Below are 15,228 nucleotides of genomic sequence, written 5' to 3'. Positions count from 1 at the left end.
CCCCCGCCCTCTCATTTACAGGGTTCTGGGGACCGACTCTGAGCTTTCAACCACACCTCTTGATGAGCTGGAACCAGAAGTGAAATTCTAATTGGGCTGAGAAAGGCACTGGCCACAGCCTCACCCGGAGTGTTTGGGGGCTCAAAACGCCCCAGTGGGCAGGCAACAGCTGAACCCAGTACAACGTCAGAAGCCACGTAATGGCCAAAACAGGGGAACGGCTTAGGAGAGTGCGCACATAAACCAGATGGAATCATATGTAGCCACTAGAAAATGAGCGCTTACGAGACATTAAGGAGATTTTTAAAGAAATGAAAAACATTTATACTTTACAGGCTAAGACTGGAAGATGCAGCCTCTGAGACACAGGGGAGGTCCCCGGAGGGTCTTCTGAGAAAGGCTTCATGACTTCTAAGAAGGACCCCACAAAGAGACCCCGCTTCATCAAGGCGGCATATCGTGCCTGTCTCTGGGATGTTTGGTAGTCATCTTGTGACCATGCTGACCAACCAACAAAGCTAACAGGCCAAGAAGGGCAGGGGAGGAGGGGGGCCCACGCCCTTGCTAACTTGACTGAGACCCTGAATCGCTGACCCAGGAGCTGCCTACCTCAGGGCTTCTCGGTCGGTGAGAATAACACATCTCCTTTGATTTAAGCCTGTTAGGTGGGCTTTTCTGCTTCCTGCTGCGGAAAGCATCCCAGTCCAGACACGGGAGCCCCCAGGCAGCTGAGAGCTGCACCGGCACCCCCAGGAGCTGCCAGGGAGGGGCAGGTCTGGGGCTAGCTGAGGTGTACACTGGTGGACCTGCAGCCCGGGTCCAAGAGAAACCTTGGAAGGCATGTGACAACATTCAACATCCACTTTGAGATTCTACGTTAAGTAGGGATAGATGGATCCTTCCTCAACACAGATGTAGCCGAAGCCAACACTGTGTTTAAATATTTTTAAAATTTTTTTAAAATTTATTTTTTATTATTATTATTTTGGGGGCTGCATTGGGTCTGGGTTGCTGAGCACAGGCTTTCTCTAACTGCGGCGAGTGGGGGCCACTCTTCGCTGCGGTGCGTGGGCTTCTCATTGAGGTGGCTTCTCTTGTTGCGGAGCACAGGCTCTAGGCACGTGGGCCTCAGCAGTTGCAGCATGTGGGCTCAGCAGTTGTGGCTCGCGGGCTCTGGAGCACAGGATGAGTAGTTGTGGCACACGGGCCTAGTTGCTCTGTGGTGTGGGATCTTCCCAGACCAAGGCTCAAACTCGTGTCCCCTGCACTGGCAGGTGGATTTCCAACCACTGTGCCACCAGGGAATTCCCAACACTGTGTTTAGTGGAGAGATGCTAGCGGCATTCTCATCAAAACCAATGACAAAACAAGCATGTCCACCATCACCAGTGTTATTTAACATTTTCCTGGAAGTATCTGCCAGTGCGATTAGATTAGAGAGAGAACATAAAACTATAAAAGTGGGAGGGGAGGGTGTGGTGGTATTATTATCGTTGTTATTATTTATATGTGTGGAAAACCTAAGTCGACCAACTGAAAAACCATTATAAGCAATAAGACAATTCAGTAAGGTACCAGACACAAAATTAATATACGGAAATCACTATTTATAAATTAGAAGTAATAGAAATGCGTACCATAATGTGTAACACAATAAAGTATGAATAGCATTTCTTTTTAAATTAGACAAGTTGATTCAAAAGTCATAAGCAAAAATAGCAAATGCATTTTAGTAAAAAAAAAACTAAGGAAGTCAGACCAGCCCTATTAATTATTAAAACAGAGTAAATTACACAGCTATAATAATTAAAACAGCATGGTACTGCATAACGTGAACAGATAGACTCAAAACACATTTGAGAGTCTGGAACAGAATTAAGGAGTTATTTCAAATGGGCGCGTACAAGAGGAATTATTCAATAAATGGAATAGGGACAATTGGAGAGCCACCTGGAGAAAAATTATCAAGTTGGATCCTTATAGCACATCTTACAACAAAATAAAAAATCATGATGTATCAATGATTTTAAAGATTAAAAAATGAAACCACAAAAGTACCAGGATCAATTGTGGGAGAAATTTTGTGTAATCTCAAAGTGGGAAAGGTCTTTTTAATATGACCCCCAAACCAGAGCCCACGAAAGAAAATTTCACTTCAGGAAAGTTAAAAATATTTTCAAGGCGGGATGAATTGGGAGATTGGGATTGACATATATACACCAATATGTATAAAATAGATAACTAAAAAGAACCTACTGTATAAAAAATAAAATAAAATGCAAAAAAAAACTTTTCATGGCAAAGAAAAGTGAAAAGACAAATGACAAGGAGAGGAGAGGAACAGACATTCATCAAATGTGATGATTTGCAGATATTTAAAAAAATGAGGATGCACTTTACACCCAGAATGTTCTCTACTAGACACTGTTAAGTGAAAAAAGTAAAGGGAAGAATAACACGCTATCATTTTTGCAAAAAAAGGGAGGGAGGGAGGAAGGAAGATCAGAAATATACTTGCTTGTGCAAAATATCTCTGGATGGAGACAAAGACGTTGGAGCAGCAGTTCTGGGAGGAAAGGGGATGGCTAGGGGAAAAGGGTGTAGGGAGACGGGCACTGGCCTTTAGATATTTGAACCACGTTACCTATTTTAAACACTAGATGAAAATAGAATTTAATATAATGTAGCAAGTGAAAGAAACCTCACATCACTTGTGAGCAGTGGGCTGCAGGCTGCGCACAGTGGAAAACGGAGGTGGAGGGCACGCTGGCACCTGAGAGTCGCTCAGAGCCCTGCGACCAGCTCACCAAGGGGCGTGGGGCTCACAGCCGGAGGCACCAGCCCAGGGCGGACAATGAAGCAAGTGGACAGCCCTAGCACGTTGGTAATATTGATTTTCCCACGACCCCTTCGCGCTGCATAATCTGACAACAGAGTAGCGCCCCTCCCCCCATATCCGCGAGAGATTTGTTCCAAGATCCCAGCGGATGCCTGAAACCGCGGGCAGTGCCCAACCCTATAGGGACAATGTTTCTCTATACATACATACTGGCGATAAAGCGTAATTGATAAATGAGGCCCAGTAAGAGATTAACAACAATTAATAATAAAATAGAACAATTATAACAATATACTGTAACAAAAGTTACGTGAATGCGATATCTCGACAGTCTGATAACTGAGTGAGCTGCTAAGTATACGCAGACTCGGGTAGCTGGGAATATGTATATATGGATCCGCTGGACAAAAAGATTAACCTCCTGGTGGGACAGAGCAGGACGGCACAAGATTTCAGCCTGCTGCTCAGAGCGGTGTGCAATCTAAAACTTTTGTATTATTTCTGGAATTTTCCACTTAATGTATTTTCATACTGCAGTTGACCGCGGGTAACTAAAACCACAGAGAAGGAAACCACGGAAAGCAAAACCACGGATCGGGGGGCACTACCATATCTTGTGGAGCCCCACATCAAGGACACCCTACATCAAGGACACAGGACAAAAACTCCGGAATTAACAGAGCCCCCATAGCAACTGCTACCATGGGCTCTCCTAATCTAAACCGGACAGCCCCCGACTCCGTAGTAGACAAAATAATCACCATGTAGCAACCTTGCAGCACCCTGACCAATCACCTAATGCCATCCTGCCAGCAGGAATTTTCTTTGTCTTGAGGCTATAAAAGTTGGCTACTAGCCCACAAAGGGGGTCAGCTCTCCCTGGTCTATCAGGAAGTCGGCCGCTGTAATTGCAGCGCCCCTCACTAACTCTGCTCTTTGTTCTCCAGAAACTCACTCTTGTCTAAAATACTTTGTGTCTGGAAATTCTTCTTCCAACCCACGCGGGGACCATGACATACCTATCAAAATTTTAAATGACTCAGCAATCCATTCCTAGGGGATTTACCCTTCAGATAGATTTGCACATGTGCATAAGGAGACAGCGAGAATAACAGGGAACAGCCTGACTGTCCATCAAGTTAAATAAATAATGTGTTGGTTAAATAGATGACGTACATCCAAAAAAAGAAGGTGGTGGAACTATGTGATATGAGATGATACATTATTATGTGGAAAAAGCAAAATACAGCGTGAAGCACACGCTGCCATTTGTGTGAGAGTGATGTGGACACACGGCGGCGGGTGGTCGGGCCCATTTCTGGAAGGACAAGCAGGACCCAGGGACCCAGGCAGGGGCCTTCAGGAGAGGAGGCAAGGGGCTCCGGAATGCGAGGCTTACTTCCCGCTATAGGCTCTTTGAACTGCTTGCCTGTGTGTTATTGCCTGTGTGTTCTCACAGGCACAGGTTACTTTCTTGAATGAAGACTGCTGCTTCTCATTGTTAAGAGAAGTGATAGATCCTGGTTTGGCCCTGGAGCAGTCAGACCTGCCCCGTGCTTTGAGTACTTTTAATTTAGGAAAATTCCCCAAATGTCCTCCAATCGGTTTGCACTCCAAGTTCCGCTACTGCCAGCCCAACCCCACAGCGGAGTTTCATTTCTCAAAACCAGCATCTCCCTGGGAAATCTTCTTGTGTGGTTCCGGGGATGTTTGGGTTTTTAGGGAATCTGTGTTGACCTTGCCTGGGGCAGCACCCTGTGGGAAAACTGGGGCTGTGATTTTTCTCACAGGGACAATTGCAGAGGTGAAGGAAGAGCTGGGGCCAGCTGGGGAATGCTTGGGCCTGGCCAGAGGGTCTGCTCTGAAATACGAGGCAGGTCTCTACCTTGCCTGGTAAAAATTCCACACCACAGCCTCTCTCCTCTGCCTCCACGAAATGTCCCCGCTCACTGCTTCCCACTGGGGCTCCTCTGTGATCAGCTGAGGAGACCTCTCCAGCCCAGCCAGGTGCTCCCCACCTCACTGGACCCAGCAGGCACTCCGTCCTACTTATTGTTCCCGGGATACACCATGTACTTCACGCCTCTCTGTCTTTGCACATGCTGTTCCCTCTTCTTGGGATGCCTTTTCATTTTGTCCACCTGGTAAACTCCTACTCATTCATCAAGACCCAGCTCAAATAACCCCACTTCTTCACCTTCCCTAACTCTTCCCCCCTCACCCATTCCCAGTCTTCCTTATCCCATTCCCCCTTCCACAAAATGTGTATTAAAGATCTACCACGTGCCAGGCACTATGCCATGTGCTAGAGACACAACAGTGACAAAACCAAGAGTCCCAGACTGGTTGGGGAGAGGGGCTTCAGCCATTATCACAAATGCAAACCTGCAACTTCAGCACAGGAGGGATTCCAGAGGGGAGGTCGGGGGTCGGGGGTGGGGTGGCTAGACAGCACTTTGAGAACTGTATCCCCAGGGCCACCAATAGCTCAGCTTGCCTGGCTCTGGGCCTGGCCTGACTTGGCCTCCTCTTGTCTCCTGACCTCCCAGGGAAGCCGGAACAGGACTGGAAAACACCACTGATTGTAAGGGTAATCCACCCCCCCACACACACACCCGCGCCCATTTAAAAATAAACTTCTGTGTATAAAAAAAAAAGCTAAAAATAGCAACATATGAAAATGGAATATGCCAACTGTCAGATGAAGAGCAGGTTCTGAACTGTTCCAGGGTGGGGGGTTATGGGGGAGGAGGGGTGGGCCTGGCACTTTGAACTGGGGGAAAAAAATGTGATTTATGCTCAGTGACCATTAGCTTGACTCATTATTCTAAGGCAGGAAAAGAGAACTAACGTTTATGAAGCGCCTGCTCTGCACTCGCTTCCTTATACACAGTAAGATTCAACCTCTTCCACGAGTGTGTGCTGGGGGGTTAATTTCTACGATGTCACAAACAACGTCAGCTGCAGAGACGTAACAAGGACGCCCCCCCGCAGCTTTACTAGCACCACCATCCCCACTGCTACTGCTTGTAAAGAGGGGCACCCCTCCAAGGGACTCTAGGAAGCCAATGTTCTGATCACATTACCACCCCTACTACGTGCAGGAGAAGCTGAGGCCAAGCCCTAGGATCTAGTAAAGGATGGAACCTTGATTTGCATCCAGGACTCTCCTCAGTATCGTCCCAGCGCCAGGTTCCCACCCGCCTGGGTCTCCCCTTCAAGCCTTCCTGAGGTCTGCGATGCACTCCTGCACCTCTCCCAACACCTAACGGAGAACTCTGTCCAGGTAGGCGTGTGGACATTTGTTAAATGAATGACTGCGGCACTGCGGGCTAACAGGAGCTGTCATTAACTGCAGGAAACTTCTGTCTTTTGTTACTTCGTGTTGCTTCTGAGAATGTTTCCCCCTCACACTGCGCGTCTTAGCCTGGGTTCCCCGAAACCAAAGCCAGAGACTAAGGGTTGTGTGCAGGCAGTGGGCTTGGGAAGCAGGGCAGGAAATAAAATGAGGAAGGAGGGACAGCCCACAGGGATGTGAGATGCTGCTGGCCACCGTTTGGAGACCTGGGGCCTCCATCCTGCTGGCACCGTTAGTGCAGCCTCCTGAAGTGTGGATATGAATTGCCAGCCCAGGGACAAAAGGGGAGTAGGGACCCATGCCCCAGTCACCATTGGTCACATGTGGTACCAGGGGCTTTAACATCCCTCTTCCATGCCCCCCCTCCCCATACCCCATCTTCTCTGTGGGGCTTCACTGGTGCAGGAGACCTCAGGCAGGCTGGGCCTGGCCTGGCCAGCATGTGTAAAGAGGCCCTTTCTTTCAATGGACAACAGATACTCCTCAAGGCCCTACTGTGTGCCTGGTACCGGGGTGGGGTGGAGGGGGCACACAGGTGAAGGGGAGGGCAAGGCACTGCCCTCCTGGAGCTTACTCTCCTCTAGGGGGAGTCAGACAAAGGATGAGGGAGCAAACCAAGGAGGGAGGGAGCACAGACAGGGCGACTGCCGCAAAGATGGGGTGGGCTTGCTACTTAAACAGGGGGTCAGGAAAGGCCCATCTCAGGGGGTCCCTGAGCTGAGAATTAAGTGTACTAGAAGGGCTGGGCCGGGCGTAGAGGGTAGGGGGGTGGGCAGCAAGTGCAAAGGCCCCAAGGTGGGAAAAGTCCTGAGGTCCTTTGTGTATCTCAGTGCACCCAGGAGGGCATGAGTGGGTCCAGAGGTGGAAAGGACCTGTTCCCCAGTTCTGGCAGGGGTCCGGGGGGAGAAGCGGTGGCGTGGGTGAAGGGCGGGTGACGAGCACCTGGGTTCAGGATCTGTCTTGGTCTTGGTGGTGATCCAGAGGAAATTGAAGAACAAGGCTCACTTCTGGGGCTCCAAGTCCGCCTACCCCCGGGGGCATAAGTAGAGCCTAGGCAGGTGCTGGGCCCCTTGCTGGCGGCAGGAGGGGGTGTCCCAAGTCCCATCACACCCTGCTCACTGCCTCCAGAAACTGCACATTTAGACTAAATAAAATCACTTTGGAATTGTAAGCATCACTTCTTTTAAATGCCGGGGGCATCCCCTCTCACCCGCCTCCCAGTTGATCCCCACCTCGGGCTCAAGCCCAGCTGCCTGAAAAGCACAGACCCAGGATACCTGCCAAGAATCCCTTTTTCTGGCTGTCAGCTCCCTGTGCCCAGGCTCCCCAGCCTGGCATCAAGGGGGAAGGCCTGGGGCATCAGGCAGGGGCTGACCTTCATCCAAGGACCTGGACTAGATTCTTATCATTGACACCAGGAGGTGGCAGCCAGCCCGTGCCTACATCTCCCCTTCTCCCACCGCCAGGGGGAAGTTCTTGTTTGTCCCCAGGTGCCCCTCTGGACAGGTGCTTGAGAACCGCTGCCCTGAAGGACATTCTCAGATCCTATCCTGCACAACCTTCCAGACGCCATGCTAGGAACTGGGGACACAAAGATGAAGCCCTGGTCCTCAGGGAGTCAAGGGCAGGCGGGTCAGCCACAGACTGGGAAGCAACCCAAGAAGCCAAATTAGCAACAAGGACATCCGCTCTTTCCTTCAGAGTCTGGGAGAATGTACTGCCTCTCTGCTCTTTATCATGAAGATGCTCTAAGCCCCTTCCCCAGTTCTGCATCACAAAACCTCCCGGTCACAGGAACTCTTCCTGGTGGGGGAGAAACCTGGCTGGCAGCCTGGGTTACCTCCAGAAGCTTGGAGGAGTGGGGGAGGGGGCATTCCTACCATTTCTGCCTCCCCCAGAGGGGGGTTTAACTCCCTCCCTGAGGCCAGGGTGGAGGCTTGAAGGAGTGCCTCGGGCTGAATGAGGAGACTGGGGCTGGGGAAAGTGACATGCCAAATGGCAGTGCAGTGCCCGGGGTCTATGGGACTCCAGGCCCATTACCCACCCAGCATGTTACACGCAGTACAACCTTCCCAGTTCCTTTCTGCCTCTGCTAGCCGGTAATGTGGACATTTGTTGAGCCACAATATCTATGCTGGGCACAGGAGAAATCCCTTACTTTGATACAGACACCATGGATCTCTGTCTGGTGCTCTTTTCCTCTTTGCATGGGTTCCCCAGAATGTAGGCCCACCTCCAGCAGGTGTGTGAGACCTCAGGGCTTTAGCTAATGTTCTCCCCATGCCCTTCTTCAACCAAATTCTTCAGATTCCTTAAAAAACAACATACTATTTGGTAAACTGCCTCCTTCCTGGAGGCCAGTTATAAACAACCAGACAAGCAAGAAGTTATGCTAGTGCCAGGATAGAGGTTTAATAAGTTCACTGATAACTGTAGCACCACTCCCCAGCACAGCTCCAGGAGGCAGCCATTCACATGGTAGTCTAAGTGCCTGGAACCCTCTGGAGGCAGCCATTCACCTTAGAGTTTGAATGAATGGCACCCCTGGAGGCCAACACTCACACTGTAGTCTAAGTGCTTGCCTACTCCCTTCCCCCAGACAGCCATTCTCATCGTAGTGCAGCAGTCCCCAACCTTTTTGGCACCAGGGACTGGTTTCGTGGAAGACAATTTTTCCATGGACTGGGGATGGGGGATGGTTTGGGGATGATTCAAGCTCATTACATTTATTGTACACTTTATTTCTATTATTTTACGTTGTAATATATAATGAAATAATTACACAACTCACCATAATGCAGAATCAGAGGGAGCCCTGAGCCTGTTTTCACTTGCCACTCACTGAGAGGGTTCTGATATGAGTCTGCAAGCAATTGATTCATTTTGGTCTCTGTGCAGTCAAACCTCTCTGCTAACGATAATCTGTATTTGCAGCCGCTCCCCAGCACTTGCATCACCACCTCAGCTCCACCTCAGATCATCAGGCATTAGAGTATCACAAGGAGCATGCGACCTAGATCCCTCGCCTGCGCAGTTCACAGTAGGGTTCCTGCTCCTATGAGAATCTAATGCGGCTGCTGATCTGACAGGAGGCGGAGCTCAGGTAGTAATGCAAGTGATGGGGAGCGGCTGTAAATACAGATGAAGCTTTGCTGGACTGACTGCCGCTCCCCTCCTGCTGTGTGGCCCGGTTCCTAACAGGCCATGGACCAGTACCAGTCTGTGGCCTGGGGACTGGGGACCCCTGCTGTAATCTAAATAAATGGCGCCCTCTGGAGGGCCCGTTCACACTGCAGCTTTTGTGAATCCCCCCTCTGCTGGAGTGATGCAACATGGTGGCCTCTATGTTCTCACATTTAAGCCTCAAGACAACCTTGAGAAAGGTCTTACCTTTCCACATTCTACAGAAGAAAACTGCCCCAAACTCCCGGCCAGAGAGCCAGAGCAGAGATTTGCTGCCTCACCTATTTGTTGTCCAGTGCTTTTCCCTTCAGCAGAGCTGGCAGGGCTGGGGAGCAAAACCTCAGCTCCTCCAGCCTCTCGGGGCCTCCTGCCTACCACAGTCCCACAGCAAGCCCCAAACTAGGCCTTATGAATCCCACTTCCCTGATGGGGAAAATGAGGCATGGAGATGTGTGTCTCTTGCCTGGAGTCCTGCAGCCTGTGAGTGTCATGGGTCTGCTCGTCTCAGAGAGGGCCCGCTTCCCAGGGCTGCCCTGCCTTCCACCAGGATGGTCAGAATCCAGTTCAGCTGCCGGGGCTCAAATGCTGGGGTGGCCGTCGTCTACACTGAGGCAGATGCTGTTCTTTACATGGTGGTGCTTTGAGGACCCCCAAACCGTCCCTGAGGTGTCAGTCTCTCACCTGACCCTCATCCCAAACAGATTTACCCTGCCAAGCAGGGCCCTTGTCAAGAGTCACACTCTATGCTAGGTTGTGTGTAATGACCCCACCACTGGTCAGGGGGTGGCCCAGTGTCCTTTGTGAACAGCTATTAACAGGGACTCATCGGACACCTGCAGAGGACATTTAAAAACCCACCGTGAGGGCTTGACATCAGTCTGAGCTGGACATCAGTAATGGCTGGCATAGCTGCTCAGAGAGGTATCTGCCAGTCTGGCTGCCAAGCCTTTCCGTGCAGCGAGGGGGTCCCTCCAGACACACAGCAAGGCCCACCGCAGGCTCTTAACCTCAGGCACAGCCTAGGAGAGCTAAGCTGCCTCCTTTTGGAGGACTGTCTGATTTTCTATGCGATACATGGATAGGTACCAACGGGGGGGAAAAACGAAAACTGGAAAGTCATTAAAACGGTTTTTTTTTTGTAGTACGCGGGCCTCTCACTGTCATGGCCTCTCCTGTTGCGGAGCACAGGCTCCGGACGCGCAGGCTCAGCGGCCATGGCTCACGGGCCCAGCTGCTCCGCGGCACGTGGGATCTTCCCGGACCGGGGCACGAACCCGCGTCCCCTGCGTCGGCAGGCGGACTCTCAACCACTGCGCCACCAGGGAAGCCCCAAAAACTTTTGAACAGATGGGCACCCCACCTGTGGCTCCAGTCATACCCGCATCCCGGAAGGATCACAGGAAGGTATGGCTAGAACGTCACTGCCCAGCCGGCAGCTGTGTGAGGAAGGGCCTGCAGGTTAAGTAGAGGCGACCCAGTGCACAGTCCTTTGGCATGGTGAAGGCTCCAAGAGGTCCAGCTTCAGAGAAAACACTCAACTCTGCTCAGCTCTTCCCAGGTACCACAAAACGCATCGCTAATGGAGACACCTGTTAACATACGGAGACATCCCGAGAGCAAGTGTGCCTGAGAAGGCGCTGAGGGTACTGCTGAGGTGGGGGAAGAGAAACACAGTTGATGAGGACACTGCTGTGACCATCTCATGATGAAACTGAGTACGTACACATAGGGAGCAGAGATGCCAGAGCCTTCGACTCTGGACGCAAAAGGCTACATCTTCATGAGTCTCTCCCTGATCTTTGTTCCTGTCCATCCACACAACTGTCCTTGAGCAAGCCCGGGTGCGGCCTAACGACGGGGCGGATTAGACCTGACCTCCCCGGGGAAAGGCCAGGGCAGGATCTCATTTACGGAGAGCCGGATGCCATCCTGTACTCCCTCTGCCGGCCATCCTGGTCCAGGATGCACTCCAGGCCAGCGTGGGGGACCAGAGTCCATGCCGGGCCCCACGGGGCCTCGCTCGGGAGCACTCAGGACAGGGAGAGCCCCAGCATCCCCGCCCATGATTGGGGCAGCGGGGTGCCCTCCGGCTGAGGCCTGAACGGGACGCCGAGCACAGCAGAGCTTTGTTCCAGCCTCCGCCATCGATCGCCGCGCAGACGCTCCGTGAATGGCACTGTTGTGGTATTTTAAGAAGATTCTACAAATAGCACTAACTCAGAATCGGCCTCAGAGCCAGCTGATGAAGTCTGCCTCAGCGAGGGCCGGCCAGCCTGGGAGCTCGAGCCAGGACAATGGGGCCTCACAGGGAAGGCAGAGCAGGATGTTGGGTGACCCAGGCCTTTTCCGGGGCTCCGTGGCCTCATTTCCCCCAGACTCACCCGGCGGCACCACCCCTCCTCTGTCGCCCAGTCCTGGTTGGTGGCGTCCTGGGAGTTTATTGGGAAGGAGTGACTCCCCAGCCTCTCTGAATAAAGGAAGGGGGCCCCTGACATCCTTTTGGCGCCTGCATCTCCCGGATTTCCAGGGATTTCCAAGCTCTGCTGTTTTGCGGGTCATGGAGGAGGGGGGCACAGGAAGGAAGGATGTCCTTAGGTTTTCATCAGAAATAACTTTATTAGGTAGCCAGAGAAACCTCAGAGACCCGCAGTCCTAGCAGCCAAAGACTATTAATTGGAATCTTTCCAGAAGAGTCCATTCTTGAGACTTGAAAGACAGCTTAGGGAGAAAAGAAACAGTCTGGATTTAGGGTCATTCAGAGCTGAGTTTAGACTTAACTTGACCGACGACACATGGGTGGCCTGGGGCAAATTATTTACTTCTCAGAGTCAGGATGTCTTCATCTCTAAAACCCACAGTATTGGACGCCCCTCGCGGGGAAGGTTGAGAAATCAGAGGCAGAGCATGCGCTGTGCTTGGGACTGTGAGTGGTCAGCAAATGTTGGCCTCTCTTCCCTCTCAGATGAAAGACCGTTTATCTAACGCATGTGCGCATTCCATGCATAAAATGTTTCTGAACTGTGGCGGAGAAACCTGGCAGACATTAAGGGAACCACTCTTGACCCTGTGAATCCACAAATACATCCGAGCTGTGGTGTTGATGCAAACTAGCAAAGCAGGACAGTAGAGAGGCCCACGGCCTGCGGCAAAGTAGAGGCTTAAGTCTAAGCCCATCTGGTACTTGGAGAACGTTGAGATAATGGAGGAAGGGTCATTTCTGACAGAGCTGACCTGACCACCCCCCCACCCCACCCCAGCACATTCTGAGCAGGGGCTATGGCCAAGGGGCTGGCTGTGCCCTCCAGCTGTCAGACGTGGTCTGCAGGGGGGCTCCCCACACCCATCAGCTCCCTTTCCCCAGCCCTCACCCTTGCCTTGAATGTTTGGCCCCTTCCCTCTATTACTCCATTTGCAGTAATGAAGGTGCGACACCCGCCCTGTAAGTGGCCTAGCACAGAACTTGCCCTCAATTCATAGGGACTAAACTAGAACAAACTTAGGCAGCCTTACTCAGAACCAAGAGCAATCTGGGGCCCCCAGACTCAAGGGTGAGGTCCCTACTGGGCCACTGACCTGGTGGGTGGCCTTAAGCAAGTCATTTTTTCTTTTGGGGGCTTTTAAAACAACTCACCTAGAAAACAAGGTCAGGCTAGGTGGATCCTGAGGACCTCTCAAGCCTGCCCCCTCTGAGCCCCTACATTACATCTCTAAGTCCCCACGTTTTGATCATTAGCAAGATGAAACTCAGTGTAGACTCTCTCCCTGACCCTCCCCAGGAGGCCTTCACTGGCAAAGAGCTTGCTTGTTCCCCAAACCGGATTGGGGCGAGGGAGGTAGTGGTCCATTTGCAGGCAGGTGGCCCTGGACATGGCCTCTGGGGCCGTGCTGAGTCAGAGGTGCAGGTGTCTCCCAGAGGACCCCAGAGCCCGCTGTCCTGGGGAAGACAGCGTTTGGTGCTGGGGGGCACCAGCCCTTTCCCTCCACGCCCTCCGGTGACAGCCCGGTGAGGCAGTGCTCTCCCAGCCAGGTGACACCGAGGCCCCGAGCCCAGGGCGCCCAGCCAGAGGCACCGCAGGTCAAGGTGGGTGAGTCAGGACTTGGGCCTAGAGCAGCCTGACTCCAAGGCCGTCCATGCTGTCCCCCGCCTCTGCACCCCCTTGGAGGTGACACGGGCTCTCTCAGTCAACTGTCCTCAACAGTAAACTGAGGAAGTAGAAACTACCTAAGCTCAAAGATCTCTCCTTGCTCCCAGGTTCAGGGCTCTCTGCCTCCAGAAGTTGTTGACGCAGACTGGGTGATCTTCAGAATCCTCAAAAATGGCTCTGCAGGGACCAGGGTCAACCACAACAAAAGTGGGCCATAAGCCACATCTGGTCCTAGGTAGCTGCGTCCTAGAGAGTGGGGGGGGCTGGGGGCAGTGATGGTTTACTAACTGGTTTGGGAACGTTTCAGCAGTTTATAAACCTCCTAGGTGTTCTGGTGAGCTCTCTCTGAAGGTCTGTCATGGCTGCAGACCTCCCGGACAGGAAGGTATCTGGGAGCCTGTGGGTGAGGGCCCTCCTGTGAGGAGGCATGAGAAGGAAGGTCGCGAGCAGGTGCAGAGGGCCCAGTGCCAGCTCCTGATACACTTGCACAGACAGTCACATGGCAGGTGGGGCCACTATGACCTCACTGATTGTGATGGTGGCTGTTATAAAAGACGAACTGAAGCCCTGGGGTGCCCGCACCTTCATGGCCCTAGTGTGTCAAGGTGAGTGCCAAGTTATTAACCATCCCTCCCGCTGATGGTGCTACCAGCTCCTGGGCATTCGTGTGGAGAGCTGATGAGGGTGGGAGGGACCGAAGGCAGCAGTGTCCCCCCACGCCGACAAGCCCTCAGTCCGTGTGAGAGTCTGAGCAGGCTCAGGGAATGGCTGTGCTCAGGGCAGTGGCCAGCTCCAGGGACAGGCTGCAATCCCCAGCCCAGGAGGAACTCCAGTGGGGTGAAGGTCCTGTGTGTGCCTGGTCTCAGAGAGGAACCTGGTCAGGCTCTGTGGCCCAGCTGAAGCCGCAAAGCAGAAGCTGCTGGGTTGAGCCTCTGCCCTCTGACCTTTTCCAAAGTCAATGTGACTCGGGAGTATTCAGTCCTTTTGTTCCAAGTTTCATTAGTAAAGGGCAAAGGCTGCTTTTCATTTTACTCTCACTTGAGTGTTCTCCACTGCCAATCATCCAGGTGAACACCCGGCTTGGAGGTGTGTGGTACTAAAACAAAACAGTGAAGTTGAGGACTGCAAGACTCTGGTGCCAGACGGCCTGGGTCAGAATCCCAGTTCTAAGCGGCCTGGGGCAGGAACGTCTATGCCTCAGTTTCCTCATCTCTAAATGAGACTCATAATAGAATCCACTTGAGGTTCATGGTGAGGACTAAATGAATTCCCATGTACAAAGTGCTTAGTGAGTGTTACATGGGCTATAAGTGCTTTTATTTCAACAAAACACCAGCCCCATCATCTTTTCAAGTCTTATCCTAAGCCTCAAGACAAATAATAATCATTTCCATGAGAGAGCATTTTTCCGTGCGCCAGCAGCCTCACATGCAGAGACTAATTTAGATTTTCTCTTGACACAAACTGGTGAGGTTGCGGTAACCCAATTTACAGACAAAGGTATCCTTCTTTGGCTCAGAGAAGCAACTTGTCCCCAAGGCTGCAAAGGAAGAGCCAGAATTCAGCACCAGGTCTGCCCAACTCCCAGCTGCAGGAGCTCACATTTCACACTACCAGCTTGAGACCAAGCCCTCAGGCACCTTACTCACCTCCAAGTCACCACTTAGCATCTAGGTAAAGGTGAGGTGAGAAGGACAAGGCCA

The 15,228-nt window shown here is 52.0% G+C and overlaps 1 protein-coding gene across 6 annotated transcripts in view; it reads right to left on the bottom strand.

Annotated features, from left to right (window-relative positions):
* Positions 1-15,228, bottom strand: part of ARHGAP22 (Rho GTPase activating protein 22) — a 207,443-nt gene that overhangs the window by 59,585 nt on the left and 132,630 nt on the right. Inside the window, exon 5 of one of the 6 annotated variants that reach the window (XM_067710256.1) lies at positions 9,365-9,981. The exons of the other annotated variants lie outside the window; for them this stretch is intronic. Coding sequence (XP_067566357.1) covers positions 9,959-9,981 — 23 coding nt within the window. The 3' untranslated portion in view covers positions 9,365-9,958. Of the gene's footprint in view, positions 1-9,364; positions 9,982-15,228 lie in introns of those variants that run through there. 6 annotated transcript variants of the gene reach the window in all.

This window comes from Pseudorca crassidens, chromosome 16 (assembly GCF_039906515.1).
Source record: "Pseudorca crassidens isolate mPseCra1 chromosome 16, mPseCra1.hap1, whole genome shotgun sequence".
In the NCBI taxonomy this organism is placed as follows: domain Eukaryota; kingdom Metazoa; phylum Chordata; class Mammalia; order Artiodactyla; family Delphinidae; genus Pseudorca; species Pseudorca crassidens.
This window is presented reverse-complemented; position numbering and strand designations above follow the sequence as displayed.